Source organism: Malaclemys terrapin, chromosome 2 (genome assembly GCF_027887155.1).
Source record: "Malaclemys terrapin pileata isolate rMalTer1 chromosome 2, rMalTer1.hap1, whole genome shotgun sequence".
NCBI lineage: Eukaryota > Metazoa > Chordata > Testudines > Emydidae > Malaclemys > Malaclemys terrapin.
In genome coordinates this window covers 134707311-134729659 of record NC_071506.1, presented here as the reverse complement: position 1 = coordinate 134729659, position 22349 = coordinate 134707311, and the positions used below count along the sequence as shown (strand labels likewise).

Sequence of the window (22349 nt, the reverse complement as noted above, 5' to 3'; positions counted from 1 at the left end):
TTTTTGTGTTTTCTTTTCCAATCTTGACATGACACAAAGTGTGTGCACTGTATGCATATAGCTATATACAAACAGAATCATCGTGCTGTTCTAATGAAATATCTGATTAAAACTTTTCTGCAGTCAGCCTCATTAACACACACCGACCCTTTTACATGAACCGAACAGCTCTTGTAGAGAGAGTAAGAACACCACTGAATTGGAAAGAGTCTTATTAGCCCAGCTGAACTGGGAGACTAATAGCCCTCTGCAACTCAGTTATGATTGCCATTTAAAGCACAACATTGTTAGAGCAAGAGCATTCCTGGTCTATAAAATGTTATTACATTTTCTTACTTATGCGGACCCTGCACTATGACTGGCGAAGAGGATCTGAGATAAACACTGTTTATTTTTCTCAATAATGGCATAGTAAATATGTAACTGTACCTTAACTGGCTACTTATAATCCCTCTGCTCTGATAAGCTACTCAGAGAAGAATTTTCAAGATGTTGCATATGGTTTTCAAAAGTGCCTAAATAACTCAGAAGCCCAAGCCCCATTTTCAAAAGGGACTTGGGTACTTTGGAACTTACCGGTAAGTGTAATTGAAAGTCAAACTCTAAGTTCAGAAATACTTTTGAAAATAAGTCTTTTGGGCTTCTAAGTAATTTAGGTGCTTTTGAAAATTATTAATTTCTTACACTTTTTTTTAATTTTACATTAAACAAGAAAAAAAATCAGGAAGGAAATAAAATGGGCCACAAAAACTGCTAGTTTTAAAATTTACATAGGTAAAACTCCACACCCTTTTTAGCCCTCTCCAATACCTTGACATCCTTAAGGTAAGTAATAATCTTGTGCCAACACTGTAAGGGCAGATGCCCAGCTGGTGTAAACTATCATAGCTCTATCGACTTAGAACAAGGAACGGCCTCAACAATTCAAATTGCATTTGTAACTGAATTGGAAGGAGTCTTAGAATTATAACTGGCCCGGGAGACAATGGATCTTAAAGAACAATATATGGTTCTTATTTTTGGTACGAGTCTTCCTGATCTATAAGGAGATCAAGGTGCTGGGAGAAGATGGCAGTAGTGAACATGGTTGACAAAGGCAATATTTTAATTACTTTTCAGCACAAGAACTTGATGATCCCACTCTAATAAAGTCAACCTCTTGGTTCATTTAACTCAGGATACAGTTATTACTTCATAAACAAGCAGCAGCATAAAGTTATCCAATGTCTTCCTTGGGGGTGGATTTGGTACAAAGTGATCTAACAGACACACAGTTTTGTGAGAGCTTTAATGGCACAAAATGTTTATAGCTACAACTTATACATGTACTGTAAACTGTATATAATGTTACAAAGTGCTAACTAAATATATGGAGGATGCATAATCACTTTGGCTCAGTTAACTTCAATAATTTCAACAAGTGGGTTAATTAAAAAATCTGAATTTCTAACAGAGTCTTCAGTTTTCACTTTTCAAAACAGAGTAAGTAAATATGTACTTGCTACAGTTAAGTTAGCCTGTCACATTTTTTTAATGTGCGAGTTTATGTATTTTTGCTTGATCCTATTTACAAATATTCTAAGCCAGTTTTCACTGAACATAAGAAAAATGAAGCCTGCATTTTTTTTCAAAACTGTAAACAGGTATAAAGCTTTTAAACAATATTTATCTTAACAAAACTTCAACTATCAATAGCTGAAACCCCTTTTCAGATTATACAACGATCTGTTTCGGTTCCTTGTAAAACTAAAAATTGTAGACTTCCATCCCGAGCTTATATTAGGGTATCAATAAATACTGCATTGTATCATTGTATGATAACAAGTGCTACAGTGATCAGGTATCCATTTTTCAGTAATATTTTCCATGACATTTTTTTAATCTCACAGCTGCTTGAAATATTAGCACAGAGCTGTGTTTATCCTCTAGTCACAAGCTTGTAACATATTAATTTATCAAGTATTCTGCAGATTAATCAATTTAATATGGATGGTGGTTTTTTAAAACAAAGATATTCCCTACTTAATATAAGTCTATTTTTCCACTATTCCAATTTTCATACAAAAGAAGGTGCTATAATTAGTACTAATAAAGTATACCAGCCTTTCTCCCTTCCCATTTTATTTAGGTCTCTAAAATAAGGCGGGTCATACTGCCTAAAAACACTCTTGCCATTTTTTTCTTCCACGTGTCTGGATGAAACCCAATATCCACACTTGAAATAAATAGGCAGTTGTAGATAATTCAAGAGCTACTAATATTTGAGATTAAAAAAAACACAGATGTCTAAACACAATGCTTCAACTACCCTTTCACACTAGACTTGTCTTAAAACCTACTAACCTTCTAAAGGTTGTGAGAAGTGGAGAATAAAATGAACACATTTTAGAAATGGATTTCATACTTAGCCTCTTTGCTTCCTGAGGTGCCTTTTTTAAAGCAAACCTCAACTAGGAATTAGCCTCCATGCTTGAACTGTATTGAACTATCGCTGATATACCAAATCATCAACTTTATCTGATGCAAGCAGAAAATTTAAGGTAGTTTTCTCTTCCAAACTTGCTGACCAGATTTTCTTAACATTTTCTACAAGTCAGCCTAATGCATTTTCTATTTAAATGAGATTTTGCTAGTTTTAAAATTAACATTGGTTCCCTAAATATTTAGTATTAAAGTCTATATCATATTATTTATATATATATATATATATAAAACAGAGTATTCTATCCTTCAGAGTCATGCTACATGTTTGAAATCCAATAAAATCTACTTAAGGACAAGGCTATGTCCTGATGCTTTGTAACAATTTGGTACTAAAGCTTCACATTTTGAAAAAAGTGTCACTGAAGGAGGACAAGACTGAGTGTTCCCAAAGATAAAAGTTCAACATTAGTGAGAATTCTACCTAGCTACATGAGACGTCACTAGTGACCTTAGGATCTACATTATCCCCAAGGGAGACTGTACAGTAAACAATGAGAAATGGGAATATTGAAAACTTCACTAAAGGAGACAGCATTTCAGATATTTACCACTTGTGCTTCTTTACACAACTGCAAGACTGTTCCCAACAGCAGATCAAATGCTTTGAGTACCTACTGAAACCACCATATCTTTATCATTGTAGGTGGTTTCAGGAGACTCCCCCCTTTTTACAGAGAGTCTAAATCAGGGGTTTCCAAACTTGGTTCGTGGCGTGTTCAGGGTAAGCTTCTGGCGGGGTGGGAGACGCTTTGTTTACCTGCGCGTCCGCAGGTATGGCCGTTTGCAGCTCCCAGTAAGCTCAGGTAAACAAAGCGTCTCGCGGCCCGCCAGGGGCTTACCCCGAACAAGCCACGAACCAAGTTTGGAAACCCCTCGTCTAAATACACCAAAAATATTTGCATTCAAACTGCTTTTATAAAGGAAAACTTTACACTTACAATTTTCCAGTAAGGAAAAAGCTAAAATAAAAGCTTCTTCACATGCAAACAATGCAATTCCTCTAACATTTTCTAGGCGTTAGATTTTCCTATCAGAAACAAGGAGCCTACTTCATAGAAAAGACAAGATTATGACAATTATCTAGTATTAACATATGCTGATGACTAAGTTATTATCATGCTTTATGTTTTGTGCAGTCTTTGCCTTCTGCAAACTAAAAGTCATGGCCAAAATAGGGTGTTAGTAAATTACCCAAAAAGCTGGTTTTAAAATTTATTCATTCTTTATTGCCAATGATTTTTTAGTTTGATTTACAGCCAACAGTTTTCTAAAAACAAAGACTCACTTTTACTGTAACCAACCTTCAGTTTCTTTTAAAGAGATTGGCAATTGTTAGAATACAGTCAACATTTATTCCATGAGCATTTGCAGATTTAAGTCAGGTTGTACTAGAGGAGGCAACAGCATCACTGATAAAATTATAATTTGCTGGTGGAATTTTGTACTGAAAGAAGCCCTTGCAATGTATAGACAATTGTAAAGTCTGTTAGGCAACTGACGTGTTTTGCAGGCCAAAAGGGTGGGGGGGAGAGAAGGTGGGTAGTCAAACACCTCAACAGAGTTCCAATACAATACTGAATTCCAAGAGTTACTGGAACCTGGATATGTAAAGAAAGGGCGGGGCTGGGGTCATGCTTAAAATGGTCTCAAGTTCAAATGTACTAATGTGACAATAACATCTTCACAGGTCACGTGGATTTCCAAGTTTTGCCCTCTGCTTCTCTCAATAAGTGCTGGCTGAAGGTGTGGTCAGTCGTTTTCCAATGTAGATGCTGAAATAAAAACATAAAACGTATTTCATGGAAATAGTTCCCTTCACAACAGTCCTTGCTCACTCAATTGTTCTAGTTTACCCTTGTCAATAGTTTCCATTTTGTGATGTTCTTCCATAACACCCTCTTCTCTTCAAGTGACTGCATCTAAACACCTAACTATAAGGGCTGAGATTTCCAATAGAGCCCAAGGGATATAGGTACTCATCTCCCGTTGAAATTCAATAGGAGGTGGCTGTCTAGCTCCCTAAGGCTCCTTTGAAAATCCCAGCTAAAATAATATGTATACAAAATTCTTTATACTACACTTAAAAAAATAAATATTAACATAGGCTTTAAAACATTGAGTGTTATGAGCTTACAAAAAGGCAGATCTCTACCAAATAAACCTAGGCAACATACCTAATTTATTTCAGAAGTATAAATTTTTGCTACCAGACAAATATTTTTTCACATTTTCTATCCAGATAGTTTAGCCAATAACTAGGACTAAGGAAAAAAATCATTTACAAGAATATGTTAAAATCAGAGTGAAAGACAAACTTTGTGCAAGAAATAATTGAATTAGAAGTTAAATAAAAACTGAAATATGGTATTTTACAAATACATTTCTCTGGCCCCACCACAAGAGGGCATGAGATACATATTTGCAAATGAAAGACCTTCAGCACACTCAGTGATCACTTCTACTTACAGAAATGCTAACAGCACTGCTGGGCTATTTGAAAATTCAGTAGCTAATTTTGCAAGATAGGTACACAATGTTGTGTATATTTCTGTTTCAAGTTTCAAACCCTTAGTTTCAGTACCATCATGCAACTGCAGTAGTGCCAGCCTCTCAGAATTAGTGGGAGCTTACACATGGGTCTGGAGCATCATATAATGACGTTACACAGACTTTTCTTGGAGCAAAAGAGGAAAAATCACTATAATATTTATGTTTAGGGTCTTATTTTTCTTTTATTACACTATACTCTAAGGAATTTGAATAGAATGAGCAAATGAACAAGTGGGTCATGCCACAGGACACTGCAAAGGTTATTTGCAGTAGGGTCTCAGAGTCAACTAAGGTCACTGATTTCATTATAATCTGTGCATTCTGAATGTATGACCATTCAATCTCAAACTTTCCCTACAATCAAGTAAATAGATTTGCATCACTGCAAAGGTAGTTTTCCCTATATCTCAAGAATACTTGACCTATCAGCACAAGGTCAAAATAATCTGGTCATTCTTATTATGCTCTTCCTCAAATTGGTAACTCCCATAGTACTACAGTAAGTATACAAGCAATAAAGATGCAAAGTTTAAAATTAGTCTTTGTACTTACCCTAGTCCCAAAGCCAAAACATGAGATATAAACAAAGATGGAATGAAAACCTTAAGAAACTCCGCAGAGAAAATGCCACCTTTCTTCATAGCTCCACTCTTTCTCATACTTAAAGAAACTGCACGTTTAGGATGTCTGAAGTGAAATTCCCTGAAGGGATAAAATAGACAGGAATATTGCAGAACTGCACAGATTTTTTTTCCAAGGTGGAATAGATAGGGCAAAAGCCAGATTGCAGGGGGACCCAAGAAAAATGTGAGGTAGTGTGGAAAGACCACTTACTCAAGTACAGAGACAATGGGAGCACAAGCTGGAGAGACAAGCAGGTCTGGGAGAGGAAATTTCAGTACATGACTTGTTAGTAATAGCCACATTTTTGTTTCAAGCAGGGACACAGAAATCTCCCAGACATGGATAGCATCCTCCAGTTTAACAAACACTTTGCACTCATCTAGTGCTTTCTATTCAAGGGTTTCAAAGCCTGATAGTGTCTAGTGTCCCAATGGCATCAGTAAGCATTATATTTATTTTACAAATGCAGAAACCAAGAAGCAGAGAGTTTACGTGACTTGCCCAATACCAGACCAGTCAGTGAGCTGTTACTAAACCCCACCACTGCAAGCTCCAGGTACCCTGCTTTAACAAGTAAAGACATTGGTGTTACTGGAAAAAGTAACTTCATATTAAGCTTATTGTTGGGTTGCTTTCAGTAAAAGAATCTCTGTTACGCTATTACATTTTTTGCAGTTTTTATTGGTTTTATGCTACCTATCCTCCAAGAAAAACCCAAGTCTTCAAAATATTTTTCCGGTGATGATCCCATTTTGATAGCCAGAATAATTCCATATATGTGTGCAGCATGATTCTTCTTTCCTTCTTACAGAAGGAGTGTTTATTAGTAAAGAGTTCAACTCACTTGGGAGGAATGTTTTCAGGCCTACTCGACCAGTCTGAAACCCAGTCAGCACTTTTCTTCAAAATTTCCACTTCTTTCTCTCCTTCTACTGCTTCCTCTTCAGACTGAAAATATACATGGGACATGCCCTGTAACAACACTTACTCAGCTATTCCTCGTGGTATTAATTTTAAGAGCATCAACTGCGGTGACAAAATGATAAGTAGCAGATGTTGGCAGTTTTCATTCCATTGGGCTGTTTCTACATATGTTGGGGTTGGGAAGGGAAAGGTGATGATGACTGAAAAGACATTCTTACATCAAGGGTTTATTTGGAAGGGATTTTACTATGCCCACAAGGTTCTCTGATATTAGTGCGTCTCTGATAAATGTATTATTTTATCACGGACTTAAGCAAGCTTCATTGTAATGATAGTTAAATATATATATTACAAATTAGAGTGAAGAACAATTGAGAGGATGATTTTAACAATAGCCTGAGTAAGACGGTGTCGCATAAAATGTTTTAAGTAAAATCCGTTCCCTAAAACTTTAGCAATTCTTAAATCAGATGTAATCAAATGAAAAGGGCAGTACTTCTGCTCAAATTGTACAAAAGTATTTTAAATAATTTCTTTCAGAAGTTTGCCCGCTGTCAACATCACAACAAATATCTTTTGTTTGTTATTTTTTTGAACATGTATATTGCAGTAGACCTCAGCTAGGTCTGGGCCCAACTATGGTAGGAACTGTACAAGCATACGGTAAATGACAGTCCCTGCCCCCAAGATTAATGCCTCCTTCTCATGAAAGGATTGCCATATACAGGGTTTAATTTGTAATGGAAGAGGTGCCGGGGCTCAAGAAACTGTTTTGCTTTCATAACTGACGCAGCAAGCCCAGAGGTGCCGTGGCTATGAACTGCCAAGCCTAGAGCTGTATGTATTGGCATTCCCAAGCTGTCCTCTCCCTGCTGAATTCAATGGGAGCCTGAGACCAAATTCAGCCTTTAGCAAGGTTACATTATAACACTTGGAGTACAGCTTAGTTCATAGAGGCACCAAAACAATAGAAAAAGAGAGCCATGCTGAATTGTAATAGGGAGATGGCAACTCTGAATGACAAAACAAAAAGCAAACGACCTCAGAGTGGTATGGTTCTCTATAGGGCTACAGAAAGGTAACGATCCTATTGTTTGGCCGTCCTCTCTGACAAAAATTAAATGCACAGTTCATTTTTCCACTGTTGCTCTCAACTTGTACTGCTGAAGACAGCAAATTTCATAAAATGACCAAACTAAGAGTTCAGCATTAGATTCATTTCGTGTTGACATGACTGAGAATTATGTGAGCTCACTAACCATGGAATGATTATCCTGAATTCTTAGGTAGCAATTTAAATATTTGTAAAACAAATAGTTCTATCACATACCTACATAACTAGATGTGTAAAAGAAATCCTGACAATATCTCTGATAACTTGCTATTATATATACTCAATAACATTATTTCAAGTTCAGGATTGGTGCCAGATATTCTCTCCCACTCGAAGATATAAAAATTCAATTTTTATAAAGTCCAAGTTGTATAAATCCAAAGCATGTGTTTCAAACTAGACTTTTTTTTTTCCTCCCCACTACTGGAATTTAAACATATAAATAACTCTCTCTCTCTGCTTAGTAAAATATAAAAACAATTTTTTTTATAACACCACCTCCCAGAGCAAAGTTTTTAATAGACATAATTTAGAGAATTTTTATTATAATCGCCTAAAGTACAAGTTTATAATATAGTTACCATCATAACCTTAACTATACAAAGACTCAATGAATCATTAAAGCTTATTTACATGGAAGTAAGCAAGAATGGATAATTTTGTTCACAGAGTTCAAGTCAAACTGTTGCCTTAATTTTAAAAGATACAAAGAACATGGTATAATATAAGTAAACACGGTTATTCCAAAAGGCTAAAGGACATTTCCAGATTTTGAATAAACAGGCTTTCAAAAACTGGAGTTTAATATTCTTGGCCTTTAATTCAGTATAGGTACTATACACTCAGCTGTTTCCATACTATATTAATAATGAATTGCTGGAAATTAACAGTTTAAAGCTGTATATTTATATACAGAATTTATAATTTTAAATATCTGGCTTCAGCCCTCTAGCATGCTTCACTAATTATTTGTTATTTACAAAAGACAATATTGTGTCTTAAACACTGTTCTCCTAGACAATGTGTTGTGTACTTTAGAGTTTACTGGAGAAAATACCTGAGAACTATTGTCCTTACTCGTGTGCATTTCCACATCAAACATTATCTGTCCATCTTCTTGAGGGGAAGGGCTAAAGGAAAGAATGATGGCATTACTGTCACTTTTGGGTTATTAAATTACTGAAACATCAGTTTAATTGCACCATAGTTCCATTATTACTACATATAAGGTATGCAGACAATTCAGATGAGAAACAAGGATTCTTTATCATTATGCCCCCCAAGGAAAAATCCTCCAAGTCCCAAAGATTTCCCATATTCCCAGTTTGTTCCTGTTTTAATACCCTCCCCACCCCCAACTACCCTTCAGTTAATCATAAAGAGATGGGAAGGACCTCCTCTACCATCAAGAATCAGCACAGTGACTCCACTGTAACTCCAGCCCAGGAGCAAAAGATCAAGATGGAGTCCTGAACTCTCATCCCCTGTGAGGCAATACATTGCTATTGTTGCTACATCACTGCCATCTTCCTGATATACAGTAAAACTAACCTTAAGCAGTCACTAGCAAAATCAGGTTACCTAGAAGGTGGATCCCTAAATGGATTTTGAATAAAACTGTACCTGAAACTTTGTAAGTATTTTAAAAGTGGTTGCTTAAAGGACTGTATTTGTGGGAGGAATTCCTTAGTGTTGTTCCACTGTACACTAAGGAATTCCTCCAGCAGGCATTACATGTTACACACCAAAATATCTTTTAATAGTTAGCAAATTAACCCAAAGGAATAAATACTTTAATTTTCAATATTAAAACCTGACTATACTCTACTAAAGAGAAATTCTTTAGTACGGGGGTGGGCAAACTTTTTGGTCGAGGGCCACATCTGGGAATAGAAATTGTATGGCTGGCCATGAATACTCTCAAAATTGGGGTTGGGGTGCGGAAGGGGTGTGAGGGTTCAGGGTGGGGCCAGAAATGAGGCATTCAGGGTGCAGGAGGGGGCTCCGAGCTGGGGGCATAGGATGCGGAAGGAGTATCAGGGCTGGGGCAGAGTGCTGGGGTGCAGGAAAGGGTGTAGGCTCCAGCTGGGGGTGCAGGCTCTGGGCTGGGGATGAGGGTTTGGGGTGCAGGAGGGAGCTCCGAGCTGAGACCGAGGGGTTTGGAGGAAGGGAGGGGGATCAGGGCTGGGGCACGGGAGGGGGAGGAGGGGAGGGCTCCGGCTGGGGGGGCGGGCTCTGGGGTGGGGCTGGAGTTGAGAGGTTTGGGATGCAGGAGGCTGCTTCAGACTGGGATGGAGGGGTTTGGAGGGCGGGACGGGGATCAGGGCTGGGGCAGGGGGTTGGAATGCGGGGGGAGGCTCAGAAGTGCAGGCTCCAGGCGGCACTTACTTCAAGCGCTCACCTCAAGTGCTCCCGGAAGCAGCAACATGTCTCTTCTCTGGCTCTTATGTGGAGACGTAGCCAGGCAGCTCTGCACGCTACCCTGTCCGCAGGCACCGTCCCTGCAGCTCCCATTGGCCACGGTTCTCAGTCAATGGGAGCCGCGGGGGCGGCACTTGGGGTGGGGGCAGCATGCAGAGCGGAGTCCCCTAGCTGCCCCTACGCATAAGAGCTGGAGGGGGGGTCATGCCGTTGCTTCCGGGAGCAAAGTGGAGCGGCCCCAACCCTACTGCCTGGCTGGAGCGGGGCAAGCCCGAGACCCTGCTCCCCAGCAGGAGCTCAAGGGCCTGATTAAAACAGCTGGCAGGCCACAGTTTGCCCACCCCTGCTTTAGTAACATTCACAGCCAGATGAGAAAAAACGCTAGAGAATTTAAAATCAGGGACTGAGTAAAAGTACAATGCAATGTAGAGATGTCATTTCATTGCATCAAAATTCTAGACACCCCTCTTTAATCTGATTTTAGCTCTCATTAAAAAGATGGATAGTGAATGAAAAAAGTTACACTGGGAACAGGACCTCTTTTAAACTACTCAATAGATGGTTTACAGCCGTTATCACTCCTTTCTACAAATGTTTTAGACCTCAGGTTTCTATAAATATCCAACTATTGTCCATAATCATGAGCTGATATGCTCACTACAAAATTGGAACTTTGGTTTTCCAAGCATTTGCTATTGAGAAAAAAGAAAAAGGGATTTGTCTTCATATGACATTTTTATCTGACAGTATTTAAATTAAAAATACTGGGGCAATTAAAGATGTGGGTGGAGAGAAAGTCCTTACCTTGATAAGAATCAAAATGAGCATTACAGACACTACCCAGCAAATGTTTCTAGTTGAACTAGAAAGTGACAACATACTATGCTAGTTACTGGCAGCTTACAATTTCTTAGAAATAAAGGTATAGCCAACTGCTTTTTTCTGAGGTAGTAGCTTTTAAAAAAAAATCTTTTTACTCTTCTTGTCCATTGCACTTGGTAATTTTATTTGAAATTATCATTGAGTTAATTTCAAGTTCTATCCAGACTCATTGTAGGTTGTACATCTGATCTAGCTTGATATAAATATTACATACGTGACATGGCAAGAAGAGAGCATTTGTCCAGCAATATAAGAAAAAGAAAAAGAGACTCCCAAGACAGATCCATCTTAACTCTCCAACAATTCTGAGGGAGAACTACAGTGAAACCTTAAGGGTATCACTTGTTTTGACATGATAAGCAAGATTATTTTACTTGATATAAATAAATACATTTGGCCCTTAAGGGCAAAAAGTAGAGGGCTTTTTCGAGTGAAGACACTTTTTTCCTCCCAATTACTTCCTCAGTGGGAGAAAGAGAGGTGGGAATTATGAATCTGTCCATTCTATCGCTGTCTTGCATTTATTCTTGCCTGGACACATAGTACACAGCTGTAACTGAGTAAGTTACTTTGAAAAATTGATAAAGCCAATTTATTTCGTTTTCATCATAGTGAATACTATCTTCAGTCATAGGATCCCTTGGTCTTACCTTCTCTTAAATGATCATGCATCAGTAATCACATTGTTAATTATTTTTTTACACAGTACATGAACAATGCTAATATGAGATTTCACACTGATATTGATGCAATTTGTTCTACTCCTGCATTTATTTATTTTTTAAGTTTAACAACGACTTGCTTTTCAAACAAACCAAGTTTATACTATTTAAAGCTAGCAGGATTCTGCAAGTATTCCAAATGGCACGTTGGCTGGCTCATGGATGAAGACATATACAGCTGATAAAATGTCATTTGCCCTTGATAAAGGATCAAGAATGGAAATTGCATCACATAACATATGGGAAAAGTAAGTGGTTCAAGAGACTTGATACCGCTGTGCTTCCTTACCTGTCACAGTGCGAACTACCCCTTGAACTACTCTGTCCTGATTCGTGCTGGGCATCCAGAAGGATTTTTTCCATGTCTCCATTGTGGATAGAGGATGATGAAGGGACATGTTCCAGGCCCCCATTTTTCCCACTGGCATTATCATTGCTATTGCCATTGCCGTTCATCTGTAACTCCACCCAGGAACCTGTTGGGCCAGCCAGATGGCGCTCATTAAAAGCAGTGAAACTAAAACCTCGCTTAAGGTTTATCATTTACATGCAGAAAGAATGTGAACATGGTGAATTCAGATAACATCCACTGATGCCAGAAAAAAAAATGCTCATAAACAAACAGAGAAAACAAGAATGGCAGGTCTGTTTCCCCCATCCCTTAAGTTAACTGTAGTCTTAAAAGTTCTGAACTAAACAGTCTTGATTGGAAGTAATAACAGTCATTCCCCTCCCTCATGGTATTTCTTTAAAATCCCCTAAAAGGCATCCCCTTCACATATTCGGTTTAAGCTCCAAATCCTCACAATATAACTTCACAACTCTACCCCTCTTTCTACACTTCACCCTTGAACCAAACAAATTCCATTCTTTAATATTCCCTTTGTTCTTTCCCACTTACAATTTCATGCCTTTTTCCCCACAGTGCCTCCTGTGCTTGGAACAACCTCCCATATGGCAAGCAATCTCCTTTTCCTCTTCCCAAACAAACCTCACTTCTTTCAGCTGGCCTTCCAATCCCAATCTCCTCTCTAGTACTGTCTGTTACCCCTCACATCAGAATTTTAGTAACTGGGATGTATCCAATTTAGATTATAGATTCACAGGTCTATGAATTATTAGGTCCTTGAGGCAGGCCCCTTGTTTTCCCACATATTTAAAGACCTATGCACATCTACTGTACGCTATGAAACTAAGTTGGTTATAATTAGCTGGAAATGGAGTTTGTGTGTTCACATGTATGCTCCACTGTTTATGCTAGGTATGTGGGAAAACTGGGGTTCTCACTTTGTAATATTTTGAGATGGGCAAGCGAAGTCTCTAACCATCTTACAGTCTTATCTAAATATTTAGTTTAACATTTTTTAATTCAAATAGTGAAAATAATTATTGTTAACCTAGTTAACCGCTTTCTTGTAACTTATAGTTAACCCTATTTTTGCAGGGAAGATTCTATATACTAAGCACTACACTTAGCCTACATATATTGTAATTCATCCTGTCTCTGTTCTTATAACTAGTTTTAACTACAGGATCTCAGTGTAAGGACCTCAATTGGATTGAGGAGCTGTGTGCATCATATTAGCACTGAAACCACATGCTTTAAACTACTAAAATACAAGAACATAATTCTAACTGCAGACTGTACTAAACATGCAAAGTAACAATATAAAACATTTTACCAGTACATTAAGCAGTCAGGTTTCATTTAGGATATTTTGAAAATATTCATAAATAGGTAGTTTATGTTCTAACCGGTGAATTTAAACCACTTGAGTCCTGACGTATGGGTCACCTATTTAATCCAGTGTCCATTCAACTGCAAACCTGGGGTTCTTATTCAAACTCATTAACTTTATCACTTGAGAATATAGACAGTTTACTTTTTAATCTGAGTATATTAATTGTCTGAGAACAATTGGCATAAGTTGAAACACATTAAGTTTCTTTTCTGCATAAGCTCTTGTTCTTTGGTGCAATAATTTTACATTTGGTGTCGCTTTTGCCTTACATGGTTCAAGCAATTCATTTTATACCTTTTTTCAGACCCTCATCTCAGACTATATTCAAATTCAGAATCTTATTACATCGTATTTAGTCTGAAGAACTATGCCACTGGGATATTACAAAGCAGTTTGTTGAAGAAGTTGTTTTGCATCTTTATATACTAGCAGGGTTTTTTGGTCAATACAACTCTTTGGTGTAACTAGGATTTATTATGGCATACAGAGAACCTAAATACTCTGTTTTAAAATCAAAACTATTAGCAGGCTGGACTACTTTAAAAACTATCATTTTTGTTTAATGGGAGGAATTTTCAATAGCAACAACTAATGGGACTTGTGCTCCTGAGTCACTTCAGAATATCTCACCCTGTTATCCTAACAATATAAAGTTGCTACCTCTTAAACAAAAATTGTTTTCAAAGCTTAATACAAATTTTATTCCCACGTCAATATATGAACTGGGATAGCAGAGAGCAAATACTCTCAAAAATAAAACACACCTTTTATCTTAAAAGTAACATGCTTTTCTGATTTCTTTTTTAAACTTACTACTGTCACACCTAAAACAGTCCTATTCATCATTTGTTTACTTTTTGCATTAGAAAACACTGGGTATAAAACGTGTCACTCTTATCTTGTATAATGTCAAGTCCCCCAATCTGTGTAATCTTTTCACATCAACTGGGGAAGAGAAAAAAACATTGTAAAAATAGAAACTGGGAGACAGGAAAACCTAAAGTATTGGCAGGGGTAGTAGTAGAAACTACTCTTAATTCAATTTTTAAATTTACTAGACTAAGTTTAACACTGTGCATACAAACTATTGGCCAGTGATTTTTTTAAGTGAAAGTGAAATTTTAAATGGAGATTCAGTTCTGGTCCCAGGGAAGATCACCATTGATTGACCTCTTAAGGTAGTCTACCTTGGCTAAAAAAGCTCAACAATATACAAACCATATTATTTGATTCAAATGAAGCAATCAATTATTAATCATGCTTAGTGCACTCACTTAAAGCCCATGTTCAGACTGGTGCTGGGCTCAATTACATTAGCTCCAACAATTTTATGGTATGACATATCGCAAGAGTGACGTTCGTAGGTGATAAATTATGGGTGAATGCACACTGCCCATGTACAAACCCATGTGCATTCTGGGAGTGGAGGTCACATTCCAAGAATTCCTTTTCTGGTTGCAGAAGTTTTGTCATAGAACCAGTGGATCAATTGCTAACTCTGTCATACCCTAGCAAATTCTCCCTTATGCTTCAGTAACCAGGAATGTCTCCCAGCCTGGAGATGCTGTTGATTATATTCACGAACACAGTGTGTTGGTACCAGGAGTCTTACAGAGTAGCTGCAGTGAGAAGATGATGGTGTTTCTGCCACTGCCAGAACATTCTACAAGATGATCTAGAGCCCATGCATCAGTTGAACAACTGAATGTCTAGCTTTTTAGCCAATGAAACATTAGCTGTGGAAAGGGAGTTTTAGGTCAGACCAACCAGTATGGAACGGTGGGACTACTCTGTATTTCAGACCTGGGGTGATCAGCAGTGACTGCAGAATTTCAGAAAAGGAAGACCACATTTCAAGAAATATGCCAGGACAGTTTGGGGGGAGGGATAGCTCAGTGGTTTGAGCATTGGCCTGCTAAACCCAGGGTTGTGAGTTCAACCCTTGAGGGGGCCACTTAGGGATCTAGGGCAAAATCAGTACTTGGTCCTGCTAGTGAAGGCAGGGGGCTGGACTCGATGACCTTTCAGGGTCCCTTCCAGTTCTAGGAGATGGGACCTACCCTAGAGCAACCACCTTCCATTATGAAGTCACTAATACGTGTGGAAAGGCATGCTGCAATTGCAATTAGGGAATTGGTTAGCTCAGATAGCTACATGTCAGCAGTTGGTAACAACTTTGGGTTCAGAGAAGCTACTATGGTGGGATCTGTAATGAGTGAGGTATATGAGGAATTTCTTTTCACCCTCATCCCCTCTTACCTGCTGACACTGTACAACAGAGTTCAGTAGCAAACAATAGGAAAGAAATGAAGGCAGAGATATTGGAGTCTGACAGTAAACATAAATAAGGGAGGCCACTTCTTGTAAGGTTAGCCTGGTGGAGGAGTTTTGGCAGATGACCAAAGAGAAAGCCTGGGATTGCAGTGGAGGACTAATCAGAATAGACTGCTATAACCTATCGCTGCACTGGCATGATTGGGACTCAGTTGTGCTTAAGCCTAGGCTACAAAACACAGTCTTAATAGAGCTAAATTGTGGAATTTGCTAGTTAAATTAAAGTTGTGTTAGAGGCACACTGGAGGAAACAAGTTAAAACATAATTAAATACTCCTCCCATCAAAAGAAGGCCTAGGAGGGAGTTTACATGACAAGCTGCACGTTCTCCATCTGACCACTCATCTCTGATGAGTCAAAACATGTTTAATGAGTGTCAAGGTATTCTGATATCAAGCTTAAACACTGTCACAGATTTCCAATACAGGGCTCAAGAAACAGCCACAAACTGCTGTTTGAAAAGGTGCTTGATGATCCCCTCCATCAAAGACCCTGTGTTATAACCTTCCTTCTGGCTGAGATGGGCTGGATATGAAATTCTCTAAAGTCCATTCATGCAGCTCCAAAGTGATGGCCAAAAGTAACTGCTGGAGATCAAGTATATTCCCTTTTCCTCTGCTTACAGATCCAAATATGCTGCTGTCTAGTACTGGGAGCACCAGCAGCAACATTATCCCAGAAAAATATCTGAGACTAAAGCTGTGGGTCTCAACCTGAGACCCAATCAGCACAGAGCTGTGGCCCCCGTGACATCCTCAGGGCCATACAGATAGTATTGGATGCGGCCAACATAACACACTGTGGGTCAAATAGGTTGAGACTAGACTAGGTTGAGACACTGGACTAGATTAACCACGTCAAAAAATGGTGCTTCTCATCCCCAAACCAACCTCTCCAAAGAGTAATATTACCCCCAAAGGGAGAACATTTCATTAGGTCTCATTGTAGTTTCAAGCACCACACTAAGGACTGGCACTTTATTCGTACTAAAATTTTAACCAACCACCTGAAAAGTATGTATTTTGTTAAAAATTGTGAATTTGACCTTTTCTCAAAAAAGAAAATTGTGCACTTTCACTTCAAAAAGCAATCTGAAGCAATGTCATGTACTTTTTAAAATAGAAATTTAGTCAAGAGATTAATATGTAATAAAAGTGACACGATCAGCTTAGGTTTTATTTTTTTTTAACTCCTTACATATAGCTAACATATTAGATTAAAACCAAAAGACTAGTTATTTTTCCCCATTTTTTACTTTCTTGCATTTTAATAAACTTGGACATACCACATGCAAATTTCAATTTTGTTTTTAATGAACAAGTTTAGATTTACTTTCAGGTTCTCGTGGACTAACACAATGACAGGGTCACATACACAGCGGAAGAATAATTAAATGTTAACTAACTTTCATTAGAAAGTTTAGCTGTCAAGGAAAAAATTCCATTAAGCTCAGATTTCACAAAACGTTTATCTTAAAATTCTGGACCTAAAGTGATATGACAGTGTCCCTTTTACAAGCAACAACTGTATGTATCCAGAACATCAGGCATACAGAGATGCTTAGGAACTGAAGCATGTATGAACATGATCGTTTGCTACACAGCTTTAATAACCTTGCTTCTGTTAATTCGGTCAAAATCTAGAAAAAATACATATTTTTCTGAGAATTATGTTTACAATTAATGTTTTCTATAGAAAAACTTTAGCCAAGTTTTACTGCAGAGTATGATGGATTTATTGTTTTGGGTATTAATTAAAATTCAATTTACTTTTATTAGACTCTGTTTCTCAAATGACATCACAGAGTCCTGTTGAAGTCAATGGGGCTCTATGTATAATAGGCATTTTACCACACTACACAACTGCAAGGATTGGTCCAACTGGCTAATTTCTGCAGTAACATTAAAGAAATTCACAGGCAAATTTTCCTAAATTCTACTGCAAGTCTGAAGCAGTGATAACTATGCTTTCTGGCTCATAGAAGATGCTATGCTGCATAATGGCTATTAGATAAAGAATTCCAATGGACTTCTCTCTTACCCTTTAGTTTTTCATAATCTCATAAAAGCTATAGAATCTAGCATAATTTGCTGACTGTTTAAGTATCACTAACTAAATGCTTAAGTAGTAATTAAAGTAAAATACCATTGTCAAAAAAAGCTTTTCTATTTCCCACAGTAATATTTTCCATTTAACAGATATCCCACACTAACACTTTAGGGTTTTTTGTTTCACCTTTACAGTAAAAAGGCCAGAATGATGTAGCAGTACTTGATTAGCCAGGGACTTTGGGCGCTTTACAGCACCGGTCACTTTCCAGAAGTACTCAACAACAGCAACAAGACTTCTCATAAGACAGGATGTACAGCTATAACAGAGGAGACCATCCTTTTGCCTTTTTTCCTCTGTAATGTAGTAAATATTGTTGAAAAATAGATATAACATAATAATTGTAAGTGTGTTCCAGTTTAAATTGTTGGGGGTTTTTTTGTTTGTTTTTTGCTAATATCTAACAGAAGTACGAGGTAAGAATTAAAATCCGAGTGAGGCATCAGGAAATACAAGAGAAAGCACACTCTTGTGGTTAGTGCACAAGACTGAAGTCAGGAGTTCCAAGTTCCATTCCCAGCTCTGTCACTGACACAATGGTCAACCTTCACTTCTATATGCGATTTGAGATCTTTGCATGAAAGGCACTAAATAAATGCAAGGTATATTTTAAAACAAAAATGAATTAATGTATAGACTCACTAGTCTGACAAAATTGAACTGACAACGGGTATTGAGCCTTCATGAAGCTGACTGGTTACATGTTTTGCTCATGGGGCCCAGTCATGAAAACATTTATTGCTACCACACAGCACTTGCCAACCTGAGTAACTGCATTGATGTCACTAACCCTTTATGCTCTGATCCTGCAGTGAGATATCTGTGGACAGCCCTTGCAGGCATCTGCATGATGCCCCACTAACTTAAATCGGAATTTGCCCCTGTGGAGTTCATTTCAAGACTGGGACCTAAAATGTTTACACTGAACTCCCTCTTGCTGCTCTTATCTTACAGATTCACATCTCCAATACAGTAAGTCACTGTATTAAAAGTGAACAGAAAAAGGGGAAAAAATGAAGTATGGAAGAATTAATATTTGCAGATCACAGATAAACTAATTTTAAGTTGTGGAAATAGACATTAGGTTTACTTGGACATGCCAAATCTAAGAGGAAATTTCCAAAAATTAAGTGAAATCTTATTAATATACATTGATATATTTTTACATGTTGACAGCCCTGAACAATTTGGCCACAGTGCCTTTGTTTTATTTATTTGTGTGTGCAGTTCTCCCAGGCCAACACATTAGAGAAACACACTGCTGTAATTAACATGACACTCAATGCACAGACACAAAATGCAATGGCAATGTTGTTATACGATCACAGTTTACTCTCATCTAATACATTTCCCACTGAATTACCGGAGATCACTTAGCTGGCCCTACTGAAATATTTTGTGGATGATTTAGCAAACTAGGATAGAGGGAACAGTTAATCATTAATACATTTTGTTTTATCACAGTATCCTTGGCACTTAAAAGCAAACCAAAATATATATTGAAGGCTGTGCATTTGAAATGTAAAACATCAGTTAAACCAATATGAGAGCCTAGATAAAATCAACAGACTTCCACACAATCATTATCCTTGGAACAAAGGGATGCAGCAAAGCAGCTGACATACATGTGAGATACAGAGAAAAATAGCTCACGTCAGTGATATTGAGTCACTGAATAAAATCATTCCCACAGTCAAGCTCCTCCCCACTTTCTTGCTGTACCATCATCTTTGCTATTAGAACCAATCACTAAATAAATTTATTCCTATCACAAAACAAACCTATTCCCTCTCCCCATTACATACCAAGTCACATCCACCTTTCCTCATATCCCTGTTATTAACCCTGCTACTAAAATTCCCTGACTCCTCCTGCATTTGACTCACCCACTGTACTTACACCCTACCCACTAAAACTTACTGAGTTAAATGTTGGTCTCTTGATATTACCTAAACTCAGCCATTCAATAAATCCATTCCCACAACAAAATAATCTGCTGCCCATGGTCCCCCCAGCTGCCTCCTATTCTGACCGGAGCCAATTTCATCCTCCTTTAACTCCTGAACACCCTCCACTTTTGTCATCCTCCCACACACCTCCAGCCCTCATCTCTACCCCACAGTACACAATAATGGAACTCCCCTTACCACTCTGTCCAATATGCAAGACCCAGACCACCCTCCCCCTCCAAAAAAATCCATCCAGGTGGCCTCCAAAACCATAAGTACCTTCCAACCCCCTATCTCCTCCAGCATATCCTATTCCTCCTCCACACACCAGTATACTCCAGCCTCCTAGAGCCCCTCACGTATCCTATTCCTCCTCCACACCTCAATGTACCCCAACCTCCTAGAAACCCCAACATACCATATCCATTCTCCACACCCCAGTGTACCCCAGTGTACCCCAGACCCCCTATTCCTCCTTCACACCCCAGTGTACCCCAGACCCTCCAGAAGTTCTATTCCTCCTCCACACTCCAGTGCCCTAAAGCCCTCCCCCCCGCATTCCCCATTCCTCCTCCACACCCCAGCGTACCCACAACTCTCTAAAGGCCCTCAGGCTGCCAACGTACCTTCCCCCATAGACTCACGTAACCCCCTCCCGGTGAACGCCAAACCCACAGACCCCCCCCCCCCCAATCCCTCGAAGCGCCCCCCCGCAGGTACCCAGCCCCTCCTCCACCTCTAAAGCCCCCCATGCGGACGCAGCCGAACCAACTGCGCCCGGGACCCTACGGATTGGCCCGGAGACGCTCGCGTGGCCCCGTTCTCCGCCAATCCCAGCCGTGAGGGGGGATGATGGGAGAGGGTCGCGCTCCCCGCAGGCCCTCCTCATTTACATGTCATTTGCCTATGCTAATACACGGGGCGCACTCACTGTTGAGGCCCGGCTCGGCGGGCGCCCCCTCGGCCGGGGGGTTGTTGTTGTTGTTGTGCTGCGGCGGCTCCTGAGGACAGGACATGGCGACGCGACACGGCGGCAACTGAGAAGCCTCCGGGTCTGGGACGACAACAACAACAAGCCAGGCTCCACACAGCACCAGCACCCCGCCTCCCGCGGCTGCGCAGGCGCAGCCCTGAGGCACCGCCCACTCTGACGCAAGAGGCTGCCGGCTGATCGCTCAGCCTCCCCGCGCAGACGCCGCCCCACCCACGGATGTGCCAGCGGAACGTTATCTCAAGTAACTGCGCATGTCCTTCCCCGAGGTGCCATCTGGTCATCACTCCGCTTGCGCCACCACCAAGCGCCGTCTTTTTACACTGCGCATGTGCCACTCCGAATACTCCCCACCCGCCCCGTCACTTCTCAAACCGCATGCGTTTTCTGGGCCCGGCTGTTATTGGCGCTAGTGCGCATGCGTTAGGGTGGCTTCTCGGGGGAGCCGACCAGTAGGAGGCAGGAATCCCAGAGTTGGGAAGGGACGCAGGCCTCAGGGCTCGTCGCTCCCCCACACCCAATTCACAGAGCTAAAACCAGGAAAAGAACCCAGGAGTCCGGGTTGTTAGTCCTCCCCCCCCCCCCAGCACTGCAAACAGACCCCAGGGTCCTCACGCCCACGCCATTGTCCAGCCAGAGAACATCAATTCGTTTTTGTCAAAGTCCAAATTTCTTGGTCAAGCTCTAGTCAAGGTCCAGCCGCTAGAGCAGGGATAGGCAACCTATGGCACTTGTACTGAAGGCGGCACACGAACTGATTTTCAGTGGCATTCACAGTGCCCGGGTCCTGGCCAGTGGTTCAAGGGGCTCTGCTATTTAATTTAATTTTAAATGAAGCTTCTTAAACATTTTAAAAACCTTTCAACTATTGTATGTAAAGTAAATATTATATAGTATAGATTTATAGAAAGAGACCTTCTAAAAAGGTTAAAATGTATTACTGGCATGCGAAACCTTAAATTAGAGTGAATAAACGAAGACTCGGCCCCCCACTTCTGAAAAGTTGCTGACCCGGGCTCTAGAGAAAATAATAATCCAACAATAACGATAAGTAAATAAAAAGATATGGAGGGTTCATTCAAAAGGGTCCGCTGGTCCGGATTTGGCCCATGGTCCGCTTATTGATGGCCTCTAGTCTCGCTTAAGCTGCTTTCAGAACGAGGGCTGCACTAGGTTCTCTTTCCTTAGTCCAGGTGCAGAGAGTTAAACCTGATGAGAGCAGCCCCATTCTTAGACCTATGTAATCTGTAATGGTATAGCACTCTCACAGGATGCTCCTTTTCCCATCCTATGAGCAATCTGCTCTCCTTACTGCAGAACAGTTTGGGCCAGTTGCTGAGCATGTTTGTTGGAGGTCAATAAGTACGGACGGCACAAAGGACCTCTGTTTTTAAAAGGACTGTTTGTTTGTTTCATAACACATACATAAAGCTAACATGAATAGCATGGGAAAACGGAAAGCAAGAGAGAAAACAAACAGGCATATATCACCACAAAAGCAGA

General features: G+C 39.6%; 1 protein-coding gene across 1 annotated transcript; it reads right to left on the bottom strand.

Moving 5' to 3' along the window:
* Positions 1-1271: 1271 nt before the first annotated feature.
* BNIP3L (BCL2 interacting protein 3 like) lies at positions 1272-20974 on the bottom strand. The gene is made up of 6 exons (XM_054017685.1): positions 20787-20974; positions 12011-12197; positions 8754-8826; positions 6503-6606; positions 5587-5736; positions 1272-4256 (listed from the first exon to the last, which is right to left on the bottom strand). Exons 1-6 carry the CDS (start codon positions 20869-20871, stop codon positions 4208-4210), a joined length of 648 nt encoding a protein of 215 aa, XP_053873660.1. The 5' UTR covers positions 20872-20974; the 3' UTR covers positions 1272-4207.
* Positions 20975-22349: the final 1375 nt, after the last annotated feature.